This window comes from Palaemon carinicauda, unplaced genomic scaffold (genome assembly GCF_036898095.1).
Source record: "Palaemon carinicauda isolate YSFRI2023 unplaced genomic scaffold, ASM3689809v2 scaffold8, whole genome shotgun sequence".
Lineage (NCBI taxonomy): Eukaryota > Metazoa > Arthropoda > Malacostraca > Decapoda > Palaemonidae > Palaemon > Palaemon carinicauda.
This window is the reverse complement of record NW_027172093.1, coordinates 774,369-795,000: the sequence shown is the minus strand read 5'-3', so window position 1 is coordinate 795,000 and position 20,632 is coordinate 774,369. Positions and strand designations below refer to the sequence as shown.

Here is a 20,632-nt window from a genome sequence, read left to right as displayed (position 1 = left end):
TAATATCATTATCATTACTATCATTATCATTATTATTATTATCATCATTATCATTATCACTATTATTATTATTATTATTATTATTATTATCATTATTATCATTATTATTATTTTTATTATCATCATCATCATCATTTGGAGCTCGATGCTACAAACCCAAGGGCTCCAGCAGGGAAAAAGAGCCCAGTAAGGAAAGATAGAAATAAAATATAAGACTAGTAGCAACATATAATTAGATCTTTGCTAATTGCTAATTGTCTTTAAAGTTGTTGTCATTATTAAAATTCTGTGTCAGAAAACGAAAAAGAATCGAATATTTTGAAATTGCTTTCATTAATTGTATTTTCTTCGCTATTAACCAACCTTTGGTTTGAGCCCCTTGGCTCATGGCATCCTGCTTTTCCAACTAGGGTTGTAGCTTAGCAAGTAATAATAATAATAATAATAATAATAATAATAATAATAATAATAATAATAATATCGATATCAGTATCAGTATGAATATTAATATTAATAACAATATTAATAACAATATCAATAACAATATTAATAACAATAATACCGTTCCAATCTCGTGAACTATCACTAAATATCGTCAACGATCCAATGTAGCGTGTTCGATAGTCCAAAGGAGTGAGATGTCTATATTACTGACTAAAAAAGTCGACCCTTTTTTTATAATTTTAGTTTCACGTTGTAGTGGTTTGCAGAATGTGGCCTAATAACATCAGGGTTTTAACTTTCAAGGGAATTTTCATGATTTCTAGGTAATTTTTAAGGTAATTTTAAGGAAATTTCAGTTATACTCGCTTGAAATTTAAGGAAATTTGAAAAGATTTTAAGGTAATCTAAGGTAAAAAGCAGCAGTATCTAAGGTAATAGTCATATGCTCAAGTCTTCTTAGTGTCAAAATACCGACCACACTAACTTCGTTCTAGATAAAAAAAGGTGTTGGAATGCCCAGAGATTTGGGCTAAAAGTAAAAACAGTCAAGAAAGAACTTATGCATTGGGCACCATCTCTCGATTTTTTACTGGGCAAGGGATCCCAGCGAGAACATTTGGCTTTTCCTATAAATCTACCCTGCCAAAACCGTCTCTTTTAAACCAATGTTTTATTTTAATTGGTAATTACTTTTCTTGTGATATCCTTATTTCCTATCCTCACTGGGATATTTTCCCTGTTGGAGCCCTTGGGCTTATATCTTTCTGCTTTTCTAATTAGGATTGTAGCTTAACAAATGATAGTAATAATAATAATAATAATAATAATGATAATAATAATAATAATAATAATAATAATGATAATAATAATAATAATAATAATAATAATAATAATAATAATAATAATAATAATAATAAGTCTCTTATTTATCTTTCTCTCGTTTCGTTAAAGTTTTCATAGTTTATATAAGAGATATTTTGTTGCTGTTACTGTTCATACAATATTTTATTTTTCCTTTTTTTCTTACCTCACTGGGCTATTTTCCCTATTGGAGGCCCTGGGGTAATAACTTCCTGCTTTTCCAACTAGGGTTGTAGCCTAGCAATTGATAATAATAATAATAATAATAATAATGATAATAATAATACATAAACTGTACTCTTAGGTGATCACACTTCAGTATGCAGACAAGACATTGATACACAAAGTAACCAACTAATATTTCTCAAAACAATCTCTCTCCAGGACTAATTTTCTTATGAATCAAAACCATAACATGTGTATTAAGCACGAAACATCAGTTATAATCAGCCATATCCTCTTGATACCATCAGCAAACAACATAGAAAACATCATATTACTGTACTGTTCTCACTTTCTAAATTGTTATACTTCAAGCACAAAAAAAAGTGACTGTCATGCAATATATATATATATATATATATATATATATATATATATATATACATATATATATGTATATATATATATATATATATACATATATATACAGTATACACACATAAATAAATAAATAAATATATATATATATATATATATATATATATATATATATGTATATATATATATATATATATATATATATATATACATGTATATATATACATATATATATATATATATATGTATATATATACATGTATATATATACATACAGACATATATATATATATATTTATATAGATATGTATATATATACATATATACATATATGTATATATGAACATATATATAAATATATATATATATATATATATATACATATATATACATATATATATGTATATGTATGTATATATATATATATATATATATATATATATATATATTTATATATATACATATTTATACATATATATATATATATATATGCATATTTATACATATATATAAATATATATATACACATATATATATATACATATATATATATATATATATATATGTATATCTATAAATTTATATATGTATATAAATATATATATAAATATATGTATATATATACATATATATATACATAAATATATGTATATATATATATATATATATATATATATATATATATATATATATATATATATATATATTTATATGTGTATATATTCTTCTTCGACTACAGCTTTTCCCGCTCTCCAGGGTCGCTATTTCTTGGCTTTTATATCATGGGTTTTGGCAAGGATTTTCACAGCCGGATGCCCTTCTTCCTGACGTCAACCCTCCCTATTTATTCGGGCTTGGGACTGGCACCTAGCAGGGCGGGGCTTGCCCAGGTGGCTAGGTTGCTGTATATATACATATATATATATATATATATATATATATATATATATATATATATATATACTGTATATATATATATATACATATATATATATATATATATATATATATATATATATATATATATATATATATATATATATATATTAACCTTGCATTCTAATGACTACACGATCATTGGCTCTGCACAAGAATCTTGGTCCTGTTCTTGAAATTGGTGACCAAATGGCCACCAACAACCTGGATACACAAAGACGATTTCCCTTCGCCCACCTGGCCTCACTTCAGAACTGGGATCGTTCCCTTTAGTAGCACAGGATTAAAATATATGGGATGCTAGTAGGTCATGTGGAGACGCCGTTCAGAGATTTCAACTAGTCCATGGGCCAAAAACCTGTTGTGCACTCCACTATGAATAAAAAGACCCACAGCTGATTGACGCTACCATCAGAGTTCCCTACGGGGAGTATGGGGAAGCATGTCAGGGGATGCTGGGAATTGAAAAATAACTTTTGATTACATGGAACGTTTTCAAGAGGAGCTTAAGGCTACTCACTATATTTGTGTGAAACAAAGTAGTTGAAAAACAGTCAGAAAATATTTAAATTTTTTAATACAATAGATTAAATTAACAGATTTTTCCAATACAAAATATGAATTTGATCTGCCTCTAAAGTTAGGCATGCATAATCAAGCTAAAGGATGCTAAGTCTTAGGCACCAAGACTAGGCTTGTACGAGCAACAGCTTCTCTCTCTCTCTCTCTCTCTCTCTCTCTCTCTCTCTCTCTCTCTCTCTCTCTCTCTCTCCTTGAGGGTACCCATTTCATGAGAAATCTACCTTGAATGCATTTCACGTAAACTGAATGTTAGTGTGAATAAATTAAAGTAGTATTATAACAGGGAAGTTTGATTCTTTTGGTAAATGTGTTTGTGGTAGCTCTGGCCCTTCTGATTACCAACCAATTTCCATAACTCCTATATTAGCTAACGTTTCTGTACGTCCATTAGCAAAAAGTCTAAATAGGTATGATTGGTCTCAACTTTAGTGTTCCTTTAACTGTGTTAGTCATGATGCCCTTGTTTTCATAATCAAACAGTTGGGATTAGGTGGGTGTTTTCTTAGCATCATTATAGAATTTTTAAGTTACCTTAGTGAGTATAGGAATGTGATGTATGGTGTTCCTCAGGGTAGTATTCTTGGCCCATTACACATGGTATGTTTTTTGGCTTAGAAAACAAGGTCGTTGCATATTTAAAGACTTAAAGGTCGCTCATGCTTGGCAGAGGCAAGGGACAGTGACATTGCCCTATCGAGCAGGACAATGCCCTAGAGACTTACCAAATATACACATGATTAGCACCCAAGCTTCCTCTCCACTCAAGCTAGGACCAGGGAAAGTCAGGCAGTGGCTGCTGGTGACTCAGCAGGTAAACCTATAGGCCATCTCAAACCTCCCCCTGCCCATTTTTAGCTAACAAGGATGGTGAGGTTGCAGACACTAAAGAAACTAAGAAGTTTGAGTGGGACTCGAACCCCAGTCTAATGATCACCAAGCAAGAACGTTTTCACTAGGCCACCACAACCCATATGCAGATGATGCTACTCTCTTTGCATCAATTCCATCTTGAATGTAGATTTGGGGTGGCTGAAACCCTTAATAGAAAATTAGCTAGAACTAGTGCATGGTGCAAATTATGGGGCATAAAGTTGAACCCTAACTAAACTCAAAGCATGATTGTACATACATACATATACCAAGGCACTTCCCCCAATTTTGGGGTGTAGCCGACATAAACAGATGAAACAAAACAAAAAGGGGACCTCTACTCTCTACGTTCCTCCCAGCCTGACAAGGGACTCAACCGAGTTTAGCTGGTACTGCTAGGGTGCCACAGCCCACCCTCCCCCGTTATCCACCACAGATGAAGCTTCATAATGCTGAATCCCCTACTGCTGCTACCTCCGCGGTCATCTAAGGCACCGGAGGAAGCAGCAGGGCCTACTGGAACTGCGTCACAATCGCTCGCTATTCATTCCTATTTCTAGCACGCTCTCTTGCCTCTCTCACATTTATCCTCCTATCACCCAGAGCTTTCTTCACTCCATCCATCCACCCAAACCTTGGCCTTCCTCTTGTACTTCTCCCATCAACTCTTCCATTCATCAACTTCTTTAGCAGACAGCCATTTTCCATTCTCTCAACATGGCCAAACCACCTCAACACATTCATATCCACTCTAGCTGCTAACTCATTTCTTACACCCGTTCTCAACCCCACCTCTTCGTTCCTAACCCTATCTCCTCGAGATATACCAGCCATACTCCTTAGACACTTCATCTCAAACACATTCAATTTCTGTCTCTCCATCACTTTCATTCCCCACAACTCCGATCCATACACCACAGTTGGTACAATCACTTTCTCATATAGAACTCTCTTTACATTCATGCCCAACCCTCTATTTTTTACTACTCCCTTAACTGCCCCAACACTTTGCAACCTTTATTTTCTGTGGCTAGGTAGGGTCAAACTGTTAAACGTAAATTTCTTGTTTATTGCAATATTTTGAGAAAAGGTTTACGCTTTTTTTATGATGTAAACAGCTTACTATTGCAACGGTTAATATTATATGAAGAGCAAAGAAAACGTTAAAATAGTTTGAAAAATTATAGATAATTTAGATTTTTTAAATATGTTAATCGAAGGACTGTTTTAAATGTAGATTATATAGAAATAATTTCTCTGTCATGCTGCAGCAGGGATTATTATATAAATTTAATTGGTGATGAGCTGAGATTGATTATAAAAAGAATTTTTTTTAATGTGAACTATGACTTTAATGTGTGAACATACAGTACATATGTTGAAAATTCATAAATATAACTAACTCAGGAATAAGGGAAATTTCATTTGATCGTGAAATGAATTCCGTACATAATCCATCAATAAAACTGACATATGTCGTCAAAAAAAAAAAAAAAAAAAAATGGTAAAGATAAAAATGTACCGTCCGTACATTTTTATCTCAATGTAACTAAATTTACGATAAAGGTTTTTTATATTAAAGTGTTAATATCTTTTACATTTTCTGCATACCATTTAAGAATAAAAAGAGTGCCATTTTAAATTGTGTATAAAACATATTCATGGCATTTTTTTTTCAAATGCACAAACATGGGTAGAAAATATTATCAATGCACACATAAAAGTCTTGCTTGAGGGTACCCTCGGGCACACTATTCTGTCTATGCAAGTTGATTCACGTTAAGTTCTAATGTTTGGCAAGATTTCTGTTTCATAACATTCCATGTAAATGTTTACCGATAGGCCCGCACGAATTTGCTCATAATACTGCTAGACTTTTATTTATAAAGTTTCCTTACCCACACAATGTTTAGTTTTAGTTTTATTAAAGATAACATGAACATTTTCAAAGTATTTTTTTTTCATATGAATAACGGTTATTATAATAAACATATGTCGATATCAGCTGAAACTATCAGTTGCACTGTAATTAGTACATATTATTAGACTCTGAAAGTTCTAAACTGAAATGGGGATGAGCCAGGTGGCTTCAAAATCCCATACTGATCCTCAGGTGAGGTCGAAATCCCATACTAATCCTCAGGTGGCTTCAAAATCCCATACTGACCCTCAGGTGACGTCGAAATCCCATACTGATCCTCAGGTGGCTTCAAAATCCCATACTGATCCTCAGGTGACGTCGAAATCCCATACTGATCCTCAGGTGACGTCAAAATCCCATACTGATCCTCAGGTGACTTCAAAATCCCATACTGATCCTCAGGTGACGTCGAAATCCCATACTGATCCTCAGGTGACGTCGAAATGCCATACTGAACCTCAGGTGACTTCGAAATCCCATACTGATCCTCAGGTGACGTTGAAATCCCATACTGATCCTCAGGTGACTTCGAAATCCCATACTGATCCTCAGGTGACGTCGAAATTCCATACTGATCCTCAGGTGACGTCGAAATCCCATACTGATCCTCAGGTGACTTCGAAATCCCATACTGATCCTCAGGTGACGTCGAAATCCCATACTGATCCTCAGGTGACGTCGAAATGCCATACTGAACCTCAGGTGACTTCGAAATCCCATACTGATCCTCATGTGACGTCGAAATCCCATACTGATCCTCAGGTGACTTTGAAATCCCATACTGATCCTCAGGTGACGTCGAAATCCCATACTGATCCTTAGGTGGCTTCAAAATCCCATACTGATCCTCAGGTGACGTCGAAATCCCATACTGATCCTCAGGTGACGTCAAAATCCTATACTGATCCTCAGGTGACTTCGAAATCCCATACTGATCCTCAGGTGACGTCGAAATCCCATACTGATCCTCAGGTGACGTCGAAATGCCATACTGAACCTCAGGTGACTTCGAAATCCCATACTGATCCTCAGGTGACGTTGAAATCCCATACTGATCCTCAGGTGACTTCAAAATCCCATACTGATCCTCAGGTGACGTCGAAATTCCATACTGATCCTCAGGTGACGTCAAAATCCCATACTGATCCTCAGGTGATTTCGAAATCCCATACTGATCCTCAGGTGACGTCGAAATCCCATACTGATCCTCAGGTGACGTCGAAATCCCATACTGAACCTCAGGTGACTTCGAAATCCCATACTGATCCTCATGTGACGTCGAAATCCCATACTGATCCTCAGGTGACTTTGAAATCCCATACTGATCCTCAGGTGACGTCGAAATCCCATACTGATCCTTAGGTGGCTTCAAAATCCCATATTGATCCTCAGGTGACTTCGAAATCCCATCCTGATCCTCAGGTGACTTCGAAATCCCATCCTGGTCCTCATAAAAAGCTCCAGCAGAGGCTGCCTCTCAGTTTTAGTTCCCTTTTGTGAAATGCACCATATTGTTATTTCACGACTTGAATAAATAATTTTCTTCGGGGATCAGGAGTTGTCAACCTTTTTGTTCGTCTGTACCCCTTGGGTATTTATATAGAAAGCTCTGTACTCCTAAAATGGAGGATTAAAAAGATAAGTAATGGGATTGATATTGTGATAAAATATGATATAATTTTATTATTAAATCTCAGTGCAGATTACTCCATGTATTGCTATTCTCTATGATCCAATGTACCTCCTTGAAGAGTAAAAATGTACACACACACACACACACACACACCAGTTTGGGAAACCTGACTACACAAAGAAGTTTGCTGTTGGCGCATGGGATATTTCGATGGAAATTTTCTAGATTAATTTACAGGGACTAATCCAGCTCTATCAATATTCTTAATAGTTAGGTAAATTTTCACAAAACTTCCACAATGGCCACCATGTTTATAGGAAATTTGTAAATTAATCAAGGTTAAAAAACTATATATATATATATATATATATATATATATATATATATATATATATATATATATATATATATATACATATATATGTGTGTATGTATATATGTATGTATATGCACCAGTTGATGATATTTCGTGTTATTTGATGTATCATACTTGTAAGTGATGGTCTGCCTAGATGCTTTAAGATGAACGTTGTATTAATCAGATTTTGATGATTTAGGTTAGCTATGGTTTCAGAAAAATATTGATCACACATTAATATGTATATTATTTTGAAGATATATTGCAATTGTGATCAATTATAGCCCAAAAGGTCACACAAAATGCCACCCCAGTCTGCTGGAAATTTTATATTAATCTTATATGAGTATGGACAGGCCTCACACTCTTCACCACTAATGAAATCAAGGCATGATCAGATGTCCCAACTGGAGAACCAACCTTACTAGTTATAACGCCAGGGGAGTCGGTGTATACGAGGTCCTAGCAGTTACCAGACCTGTGAATAGTTTCAGTTAAGATTTGCTCACTGCATGATTCAAAGGCAAAGTTCAAAGCTCTTAATCCATGGAGATTAATAGGAGAAACGAAATTTAATCTTTCCCAATAGTGAACATTGAAATCACCAACAAATACAAAAGAGGCTTCTTGTATCTTAGCCAAAATGGTAAGAAGACAATCGAAGATAAAATCATCTATGTCTGGATTCCTAATATAAAACAATATCGTCACAAAAATTGTTGTTTCTTTGTTCTTCCAGTATTTGAAACAACTCTTTTTCTTGATATACATACCGAAAATGAGAAGAAAATATGTGTCTTATAGAATATCTTATCTCTTTGATTTCTATGACATCCTCTTCATCAGTCAGTTTTTCAATTAAAATGAGTCATCTCATTTGAGGGGAGTAGAACGGCTTTTGAAAGTTGAGAGGGAAGGTTTCAATAGCATTGTTGTTTTTTTTTGGAATATTTTTATTAAGAGAGTCACAAAAGAAAATGTATTTTTTTTGTTGGGGCCAGGGGTTGCTAAACTGAAGGGTCACCCTACGGGACACCCACTAGCTACGCCACTGATTGTGACTACAGTCAAATTTAAGTTTTGCACTTGGAGTCAAAATAAACACATCTTCTGCAATATGGCCTTTTGATGAGTTTGTAACAGTTAGCAATTTATCACTAACATTGTCATTTACATGGACCACATGCCTCTGGTGCATGCCTTCACTCGACAGTCTGACGCCTGTTCCGCCCGTCGACGCCGACACCTCTCTGTCGTCGCTGAATACGATTGCACCCTTCAACTCGTCCCTGGGAAAATGGATCCTTTTGCTGATGCCCTATCAAGAAAAACATTGGCCACCATTCACCTGGGATTAGATTACAAACACATTTGGAAAAGCTTAAAAAAAAGATCCATGTAGGACATCCTGCACATCCGTCCGTTGGGAAGACGTCCTCCTTGACGACTCCAATGTTCCCCTCCTCTGTGATGTTAGCACTGGTAGACCAAGACCATGGATACAGTCTCCCATGCTCTGACAGATGTTTAATTTCCTTCCAGGCCTTTCACATCACTAGTGCCTATCCACTGCACAGCTACTGAAGACAAAGTACATGTGGCATAGCATTACGAAGGATGCCAAGGATTGGGTCCGCTCCTGTACTTCATGCCAAACCTCAAAAGTACATCGACACACGGATTGAGGTGTGGGCACCTCTCCTCAACCTCAGCGTTGTTTTGCCCACCTATACGTCAACGTAGTAGATCCCCTACCCACATCGCAAGGACATCGTTACCTGTTTACTGTCATTGATCGCTCCACTCGTTGGTCTGAAGCCATTCCCATAGAGACGGCAACATCCGCCTCATGTACATTTTTCTTACTCTCACGGTGGAAAGTGAGATTTGGTATCCCTGAGCATATTACTTCTGACTGGGATACCACTTTCACCTCTCAATTGTGGACATCGTTAGTGAATTTCCTGGGCCTCACCCTATGTCAGATAACCACCGACAACCCTGCTGCCAACAGAATGGTTGAACGTTTTCACCGTACCCTGAAAGCAGCTTTGATGTCCTGCTGCAATAACTCTAACTGGTTTACTCAGCTTCCCTGGGTCCTCCTGGCACTAAGAATTATTCCTAAAGACGCCCTGAATGTCTTGGCAGCTGGAATGGTGTATGGTGATCCGTTGGTCATTCCTGTCAAATTTTTTGGTCTGCAACCTCTTCTGATAATCTCCACACATCTATGTAATGTTGTGGGAAAATTTTCTTCTTTCCGCCCTGGCTTACAAGTCTCCAGGAAAGTAACGCATACCAATAGATCTGCACTCGGCAATGCACATTTTCCTGTGCAACAACACTAGCAAGTCACTGCTAATGCCCCCTTACACGAGCCCTTTCCTTATGATCCGTCATATGCCAAAGGTTTTCTTCTTTAACATTCATGGCAAAGAAGATTGAGTCTCCATTGATCACATAAAACCAGAATATCTACTGTCAGATAGCCTGCCTACAGTACGACTCTCAAGAGCAGGGTGCCCTATTTAACATGTATGGAATTTTGAGGTGGGAGGTAATGTTCCGCACGTGTTTCATACACACTCGTACACTGTAACTGTTCTGTTTTCTTTATTCTATCACTCGCTCTTCCCTACACTGTTAATAAACAAACATGTATAATCCTGATAGTTCATGTTTAATTTTGTTTTAATTTTTGTGATGCTCTTGCTCGCTAGTCCTGTTATTTATTAACTTTGAATTAACTTTACAATCTGCTTTTCATTCTGAATCATAGGAGAGACATAATCTGGTTTAGATTTACATAGAATCTCTTCCCATTATGACTGTCTAGTTTTCTTTTCAAAGGGCGGTAGGTGTTAAGAAGACCATTTGTATCATGTCCATAACCTAAACTATAGTAACAGAATGTCATGTATGAGTGATCTTTTGCATGGAAGTTTATGTGCCATTTTTATGATTTAATATTCCTATGTGACATCATCATGTGATAATCTCAATCTTGTCTATACCCTTATTTGAAAATATTATAGAGACTTCCGAGCTGTTTATTATTAAAGTTGAATGGAAGTGTTATGCATCCGTTTAGTTCAATAGATTTCATAGATGATGAAAATATGGTAATTCAGAGTTTTACCTTCGTACTCAATTAAACTAATAAGTAAACTCGTTTATATATCGTGGTTTAAATTTGAGAGAGAGAACTAAAGTACCAGGAAGTGATGCAGACAATTCATTTTGCAATTGTGTCTAGTCTTGTAAGCCTGATTAGATTCTCTACCTGTTCTTTTTTTTTTTTTTTTTTTTTTTTTTTTTTGCATATTTGTAATCATATAATATTTTTAATCTTTTATTCTGACAGTTATGGCTAATATGGTAATTTTTTGTTTCTCCCTAAGGTATGTTATATGTCGATGTATCCTCGTTTATTGGACAGCATGATTAGAGAGACATTAGGATTCAGGTAGGAAGGAAGATACGAGTTTTGCCCATTTGATACTCTAGAGGTCAGATTTATTTTTGTTCTCATTTTCATACATCAATATTATATCAATTTACCTTTTTTTTTTTTTTTTTAATTTTCACTGTCATTGAGGTGCCTTTACCTCCGTATTTTGCCATATATAAACAAATTAAATCATACACATTTGTGTGCCGGACACATAACTTGTTTCTCCAGTTTAAAGTTTTGTTTCAACACTCCTTAACGTTTTTAGCATAGCAATATACAATAGATGATACATATGCTACATATCTATTGAATGTAGCTGTTTGTAAATGATAACACACAATATTTTCCATACTGTATATGTGTATGTGAATGATGTACAAGAACCCGGTAAATTCCTCTCTATCATGTTTTTAAATGCAAAGTGTAAATTCTTATTATGTAGATCGTATTTATGAACCTGTAATCGTGAGTTCACTTATTTTTGTCTGGAGTAAACGAGAGTGAGCACTCTTGATGGACCTTGATGCTTATGGAGGTGTAGACCCAAATGGTATTTTTCCTAATTTTTTTCTTTTTATATATAGATTGGAGATTTTTTATCTCCAAAGTTATACGTTATTTTGCGCAAATTAACAAGAAGAGGAGCTTTTAGCACTTTTAGAATCGGTAATGTTACTCTATTATGTAAATGTGTTTGTGGTAGCTCAAGCCCAACTGATTACCATCCAATTTCCATAACTCCAATTTATCTAAAGTTTTTTTAACGTCTTGTGGCAAAACATCTAAATAGGTTTGCAGAAGGAAATCATCTACCCCCTAGTTTGCAATTTGTCTTTCATGAAGGCCTTGGAGCATGTGATACCTTTCTTACAATCTCCAATGCTGTACAGAAATCTGTTGATTGTGGTCAGGAAGTTCATATAATTGGCCATGATCTACCTGCTACCATTGACTGTGTTAATCATGAGGCCCTTGTTTTCAAACTTAAACAGTTGGGAGTGCGTGGTTGTTGTTAATGTCTGGTGTTCCTCAGGGTAGTGTTCTTGGCCCATTACTTTTGAAACTATGTACACATGACATGTGGTTTGGCCTAGAAAGCAAGCTCACTGCATATGCTGATAATGCTACTCTCTGCATCAATCCCATCTTCTGAATGTAGGTCTGGAGTTGCCGAATCTCTTAATAGAGATCTAGCTAACAATAGTGCATGATGCAAATTATGGGCTATGAAGTTGAATCCTAATAAAAAACAAAGTATGATTGTATGTAGGTTGATAACAGTTGCTCCTCAACATCCGGATCTCGGCATTGATAATGTTTTTTAAATCTGTATGACTCTTTTTTAAAATTCAGGTGTGATTCTCGACAACATATTTTCTTTTGAGGCACACATTAGGTCTGTGTCTTCTTCAATTGCAAAAAAAAAAGATAAATAAATAAATTGGATTATTGAAAAAGTCTTATTAGATATTCTGTGATCTATCTATTCTGAAGAAGTGGTTTAATTCTTTCATTCTACCTTGTTTCGAGTATTGTTCTCCTGTCTGGTCTTCTGTTGCGGAATCTCCTCTTAGTTTGATGGACAGGAACTCACGGTCTATTAAATTTCTTATTCCTGATCTAGATATTAATCTGTGGCACCATCATTTAATTAGTTTATTATGCATGTAGCATAAGATTTTTCATAAGTCTAACCATCCTTTACATTCAGATCTTCTTGGACAGTTCCCTCCTGTTCGTAAAGCTAGGCAGGCAGTTAATTCTAATAGTCAGGCCTTCTCTATTATGAGGCTCCATACTCCACAATATTCTAGATGTTTTATTCCAGCTATAAGCAAATTATGGAATGATCTTCCTAATCGGGGAGTTGAATCGGTAGAATTTCCAAAGTTATAGCAAATGTTTTGTATTGGACAGGATATGTCTCTTTTTATACTTTATATATGAAAGATTTGCTTTAATGTTGTTACTATTCCTAGAATCTTTTATTTTGATTGTTTATTATCATATAGTTTATTTATTTCCTTATTCTCTTTCCTTACTGAGCTATTTTTCCCTCTAAGATCCCTGGGGCTTATAGCATCCGGCTTTTCCAACTGGGGTTTTAGCTTAGCTAGTAATACTAATGATAATTATGCTCATCCAATGAATTGAATCGATGTGTGAGAGCACTGAAAGTTGCACACATCTCTGTTTATGAAAGTAGATGAGATTAAGGGCTATTCAATCATGGAGAACCCGCTTTAAAGTTGAATATGCTGTTTTAAAAATTTCCTGGAAATTAAGAACATTGCTTGGGCCACTGAACATGAACATAATTCATATAAGTGCAAGAGATGTGCTGATAGTATCGGTATTTGTAGTATTAGCTTTTTTTTGTGAGTATTGGTATCAACCACTGTTATGAAACCATTATCGGTATCGGTATCGACCACTGTCACAACACCAGTATCAGTATCAGTATCAACCACTTTCATGACACCAGTATTGGTATCAGTATCAACCACTTTCATGACACCAGTATCGGTATCAGTATCAACCACTTTCATGACACCAGTATCGGTATCAGTATCAACCACTTTCATGACACCAGTATCGGTATCAGTATCGACCACTGTCACAACACCAGTATCAGTATCAGTATCAACCACTTTCATGACACCAGTATCGGTATCAGTATCGACCACTGTCATGACACCAGTATTGGTATCAGTATCAACAACTGTCATGACACCAGTATTGGTATCAGTATCAACCACTTTCATGACACCAGTATCGGTATCAGTATCAACCACTTTCATGACACCAGTATCGGTATCAGTATCAACCACTTTCATGACACCATTATCGGTATCAGTATCGACCACTGTCACAACACCAGTATCAGTATCAGTATCAACCACTTTCATGACACCAGTATCGGTATCAGTATCGACCACTGTTATGAAACCATTATCGGTATCAGTATCGACCACTGTCACAACACCAGTATCAGTATCAACCACTTTCATGACACCAGTATCGGTATCAGTATCGACCACTGTCATGACACCAGTATTGGTATCAGTATCAACCACTTTCATGACACCAGTATCGGTATCAGTATCAACCACTTTCATGACACCAGTATCGGTATCAGTATCAACCACTTTCATGACACCAGTATCGGTATCAGTATCGACCACTGTCACAACACCAGTATCAGTATCAGTATCAACCACTTTCATGACACCAGTATCGGTATCAGTATCAACCACTTTCATGACACCAGTATCGGTATCAGTATCAACCACTTTCATGACACCAGTATCGGTATCAGTATCAACCACTTTCATGACACCAGTATCGGTATCAGTATCGACCACTGTCATGACACCAGTATTGGCATCAGTATCAACCACTTTCATGACACCAGTATCGGTATCAGTATCAACCACTTTCATGACACCAGTATCGGTATCAGTATCGACCACTGTCACAACACCAGTATCGGTATCAGTATCAACCACTTTCATGACACCAGTATCGGTATCAGTATCGACCACTGTCATGACACCAGTATTGGTATCAGTATCGACCACTTTCATGACACCAGTATCGGTATCAGTATCAACCACTTTCATGACACCAGTATCGGTATCAGTATCGACCACTGTCATGACACCAGTATCGGTATCAGTATCAACCACTTTCATGACACCAGTATCGGTATCAGTATCGACCACTGTCATGACACCAGTATTGGTATCAGTATCAACCACTTTCATGACACCAGTATCGGTATCAGTATCAACCACTGTCACAACACCAGTATCAGTATCAACCACTTTCATGACACCAGTATCGGTATTGGTATTGAATACTGTCATGACACCAGTATCGGTATCAGTATCGACCACTGTCACAACACCAGTATCAGTATCAGTATCAACCACTTTCATGACACCAGTATCGGTATCAGTATCGACCACTGTCATGACACCAGTATTGGTATCAGTATCAACCACTTTCATGACACCAGTATTGGTATCAGTATCGACCACTTTCATGACACCAGTATTGGTATCAGTATCGACCACTTTCATGACACCAGTATCGGTATCAGTATCAACCACTTTCATGACACCAGTATCGGTATCAGTATCGACCACTGTCATGACACCAGTATCGGTATCAGTATCAACCACTTTCATGACACCAGTATCGGTATCAGTATCGACCACTGTCATGACACCAGTATTGGTATCAGTATCAACCACTTTCATGACACCAGTATCGGTATCAGTATCGACCACTGTCACAACACCAGTATCAGTATCAGTATCAACCACTTTCATGACACCAGTATCGGTATCAGTATCGACCACTGTCACAACACCAGTATCAGTATCAGTATCAGTATCAGTATCAACCACTTTCATGACACCAGTATCGGTATCAGTATCAACCACTTTCATGACACCAGTATCGGTATCAGTATCAACCACTTTCATGACACCATTATCGGTATCAGTATCGACCACTGTCACAACACCAGTATCAGTATCAGTATCAACCACTTTCATGACACCAGTATCGGTATCAGTATCGACCACTGTCATGACACCAGTATTGGTATTAGTATCAACCACTTTCATGACACCAGTATCGGTATCAGTATCAACCACTTTCATGACACCAGTATCGGTATCAGTATCAACCACTTTCATGACACCAGTATCGGTATCAGTATCGACCACTGTCACAACACCAGTATCAGTATCAGTATCAACCACTTTCATGACACCAGTATCGGTATCAGTATCAACCACTTTCATGACACCAGTATCGGTATCAGTATCAACCACTTTCATGACACCAGTATCGGTATCAGTATCAACCACTTTCATGACACCAGTATCGGTATCAGTATCGACCACTGTCATGACACCAGTATTGGCATCAGTATCAACCACTTTCATGACACCAGTATCGGTATCAGTATCAACCACTTTCATGACACCAGTATCGGTATCAGTATCGACCACTGTCACAACACCAGTATCAGTATCAGTATCAACCACTTTCATGACACCAGTATCGGTATCAGTATCGACCACTGTCATGACACCAGTATTGGTATCAGTATCGACCACTTTCATGACACCAGTATCGGTATCAGTATCAACCACTTTCATGACACCAGTATCGGTATCAGTATCGACCACTGTCATGACACCAGTATTGGTATCAGTATCAACCACTTTCATGACACCAGTATCGGTATCAGTATCAACCACTGTCACAACACCAGTATCAGTATCAACCACTTTCATGACACCAGTATCGGTATCAGTATCGACCACTGTCATGACACCAGTATTGGTATCAGTATCAACCACTTTCATGACACCAGTATTGGTATCAGTATCAACCACTTTCATGACACCAGTATCGGTATCAGTATCAACCACTCTCATGACACCAGTATCGGTATCAGTATCGACCACTGTCACAACACCAGTATCAGTATCAGTATCAACCACTTTCATGACACCAGTATCGGTATCAGTATCAACCACTTTCATGACACCAGTATCGGTATCAGTATCGACCACTGTCACAACACCAGTATCAGTATCAGTATCAACCACTTTCATGACACCAGTATCGGTATTGGTATTGAATACTGTCATGACACCAGTATCGGTATCAGTATCGACCATTGTCACAACACCAGTATCAGTATCAGTATCAACCACTTTCATGACACCAGTATCGGTATCAGTATCGACCACTGTCATGACACCAGTATTGGTATCAGTATCAACCACTTTCATGACACCAGTATTGGTATCAGTATCAACCACTTTCATGACACCAGTATCGGTATCAGTATCAACCACTTTCATGACACCAGTATCGGTATCAGTATCGACCACTGTCATGACACCAGTATCGGTATCAGTATCAACCACTTTCATGACACCAGTATCGGTATCAGTATCGACCACTGTCATGACACCAGTATCGGTATCAGTATCAACCACTTTCATGACACCAGTATCGGTATCAGTATCGACCACTGTCATGACACCAGTATCGGTATCAGTATCAACCACTTTCATGACACCAGTATCGGTATCAGTATCGACCACTGTCATGACACCAGTATCGGTATCAGTATCAACCACTTTCATGACACCAGTATCGGTATCAGTATCGACCACTGTCACAACACAGTATCAGTATCAGTATCAACCACTTTCATGACACCAGTATCGGTATCAGTATCGACCACTGTCACAACACCAGTATCAGTATCAGTATCAACCACTTTCATGACACCAGTATCGGTATCAGTATCAACCACTGTCATGACACCAGTATTGGCATCAGTATCAACCACTTTCATGACACCAGTATCAGTATCAACCACTGTCATGACACCAGTATCGGTATCGACCACTGTCATGACACCAGTATCGGTATCGACCACTGTCATGACACCAGTATCGGTATCAGTATCAACCACTTTCATGACACCAGTATCGATATCAACCACTGTCATGACACCAGTATTGGTATTGGTATTGAATACTGTCATGACACCAGTATCGGTACTGGTATTGAATACTGTCATGACACCAGTATCGGTATTGGTATTGAATACTGTCATGACACCAGTATCAGTACTGGTATCGACCACTGTCATGACACCAGTATCGGTATCGGTATCAACCACTGTCATGACACCAGTATCGGTATCGGTATCGACCACTGTCATGACACCAGTATCGGTATTGGTATTGAATACTGTCATGACACCAGTATCGGTACTGGTATTTTCACTATCATGACACCAGTATCGGTATCGGTATCAACCACTGTCATGACACTAGTATTGGTATCGGTATCGGTATCGACCACTGTAATGACATCAGTATTGGTATTGACTACTGTCATGACACCAGTATCGGTATCGCTATTAACCACTGTCATGACACCAGTATCGGTATTGGTATTGAATACTGTCATGACACCAGTATCGGTATCGACCCTTGTCATGACGCCAGTATTGGTATCGATCACTGTCATGACACCAGTATCGCTATCGGTATCGACCACTGTCATGACACCAGTATCGGTACTGGTATTGACACTATCATAACACCAGTATCGGTACTGGTATTGACACTATCATGACACCAGTATTGGTATCGACCACTGTCATGACACCAGTATCGGTATCGGTATCGACCACTGTCATGACACCTGTATCGGTATCAGTATCAACCACTGTTATGACACCAGTATCAACATTAATATCAACCACTGTCATGACACCAGTATTGGCATTGGTATTGACCACTGTCATGACACCAGTATCGGTATCAGTATTGATGACCACTGTCATGACACCAGTATCGGTATCAGTATTGATGACCACTGTCATGACACCAATATCAGTATCAGTATTGATGACCACTGTCATGACACCAGTATCGGTATTGGTATCAACCACTGTCATGACACCACTATCGGTATTGGTATTGACCACTGTCATGACACCACTATCGGTATCGGTATTGTCCACTGTCATGACACCTCTATCGGTATCGGTATCGTCCACTGTCATGACACCAGTATCGGTATTGACCACTGTCATGACACCAGTATCGGTATCGGTATTGACAACAATTGGTATAACACCAGTATCGGTATCGACCATTGTCATGACACCAGTATCGGTATCGACCACTGTCATGACACCAGTATCGATATCGACCACTGTCATGTCACCAGTATCGGTATCGGTCTCCACCATAAGTATCTGTTATTGGTATCGGCCAATCCAAAATGAGCTCAAATTGCCGATACTCCGATACTGGTACTTTGGGTTATTCGAACATCAGAGATTTCCATACGTTCAGATTAAACGTGCTTCCAACAATCATGATTCCAATGGGAAAACAACAAGGCTGAAGTAGACGTAGCATAGTTATGTGATATAGTCTTGCGATGTTTCTTCCAGTTTATCTTGATTATTATATTTTAAAATAATTCCATATAATCTAATCTCAAAATGTATATAGCCTACATGTACCACTTTTGTTGAAGTAGTATAATTTCACATCAAGGCTAGAAACTTTTTCATCCTGATGATTTGAGAGTATTGTACCTGTGCTAGTGATTCCCTGTACAATCCCTGTATGAATTTCGGTATACATTCTAAATTTCCACTTATCTCCCACCGTGGTGTGTACTATAATTCATGCAGAAAACTGTACCTAAAAGTTAATCAAAAGACAAAGAGTGATGTGTAAACTATAATGCTATTAAGTCAAAGCTACCATTTTAGCTCCTCAAGCTAAGACTAAATTCTCAAATACAAATAATTCATTACTTTTCTTTATTTATGAACAGCTATTTTTTGAAGTTTTGGGATCTGGTTGAACTAATATTATGATATTCAGTAATAAAGCTATCATATAAGGGAAGGCATTAGATTAATAATCGGACTGTGTTATTGCCATGGATATAGTCATAGTTTAACATGTTTCAAACAAAAAATCCTTAAAACACTGTTTTATGTCAAATAGATACCATGAATTCAGGGAGTGGCTATGGTGTAAGAATTGCTAATAGAATTATTAATAAAATCTCCACGGGGACAAAGAAGAAGAAACATATACCCATCCCAAAGAGAAATGGATCTGTTATAACAACCGAATGTCATGAAAAGGACATATGAAGGGAATAATTTGATTGATATACTTGAAGCCGTGGAAGACCTTGATGTGCCCATGAATGAATTCAGTGTATTCAAAGTCGAAGCTATTCTTAAAAAACTCAAGAGATGGAAAGCCCTGGGATGTGATGGAATAACTGTTGAGATGATATTGGCCAAAAATTAAGTAACTCCTAGAATACTTACAAGATTATTTTGTAGAATGTGGCATGAAGAGGCAAAACCTGATGAATGGGAGCTAGGGGTGTTGGTGAAAATGGCAAAAAAAGGAGATTTGACTCATTGCAATAATTACAGGG

The 20,632-nt window shown here is 37.1% G+C and overlaps 2 protein-coding genes across 2 annotated transcripts; both read right to left on the bottom strand.

Annotated features, from left to right (window-relative positions):
* Window positions 1-6,365: 6,365 nt before the first annotated feature.
* Window positions 6,366-17,385, bottom strand: LOC137637505 (uncharacterized). Its single transcript, XM_068369676.1, has 8 exons — window positions 17,031-17,385; window positions 16,569-16,946; window positions 15,837-16,412; window positions 15,339-15,752; window positions 15,123-15,254; window positions 14,146-14,678; window positions 9,308-9,463; window positions 6,366-7,595 (listed from the first exon to the last, which is right to left on the bottom strand). Exons 1-8 carry the CDS (start codon window positions 17,383-17,385, stop codon window positions 6,366-6,368), a joined length of 3,774 nt encoding a protein of 1,257 aa, XP_068225777.1.
* Window positions 17,386-18,746: 1,361 nt separating this feature from the next.
* On the bottom strand, window positions 18,747-19,409 carry LOC137637504 (putative per-hexamer repeat protein 5). Its single transcript, XM_068369675.1, has one exon. It carries the CDS (start codon window positions 19,407-19,409, stop codon window positions 18,747-18,749), a length of 663 nt encoding a protein of 220 aa, XP_068225776.1.
* Window positions 19,410-20,632: the final 1,223 nt, after the last annotated feature.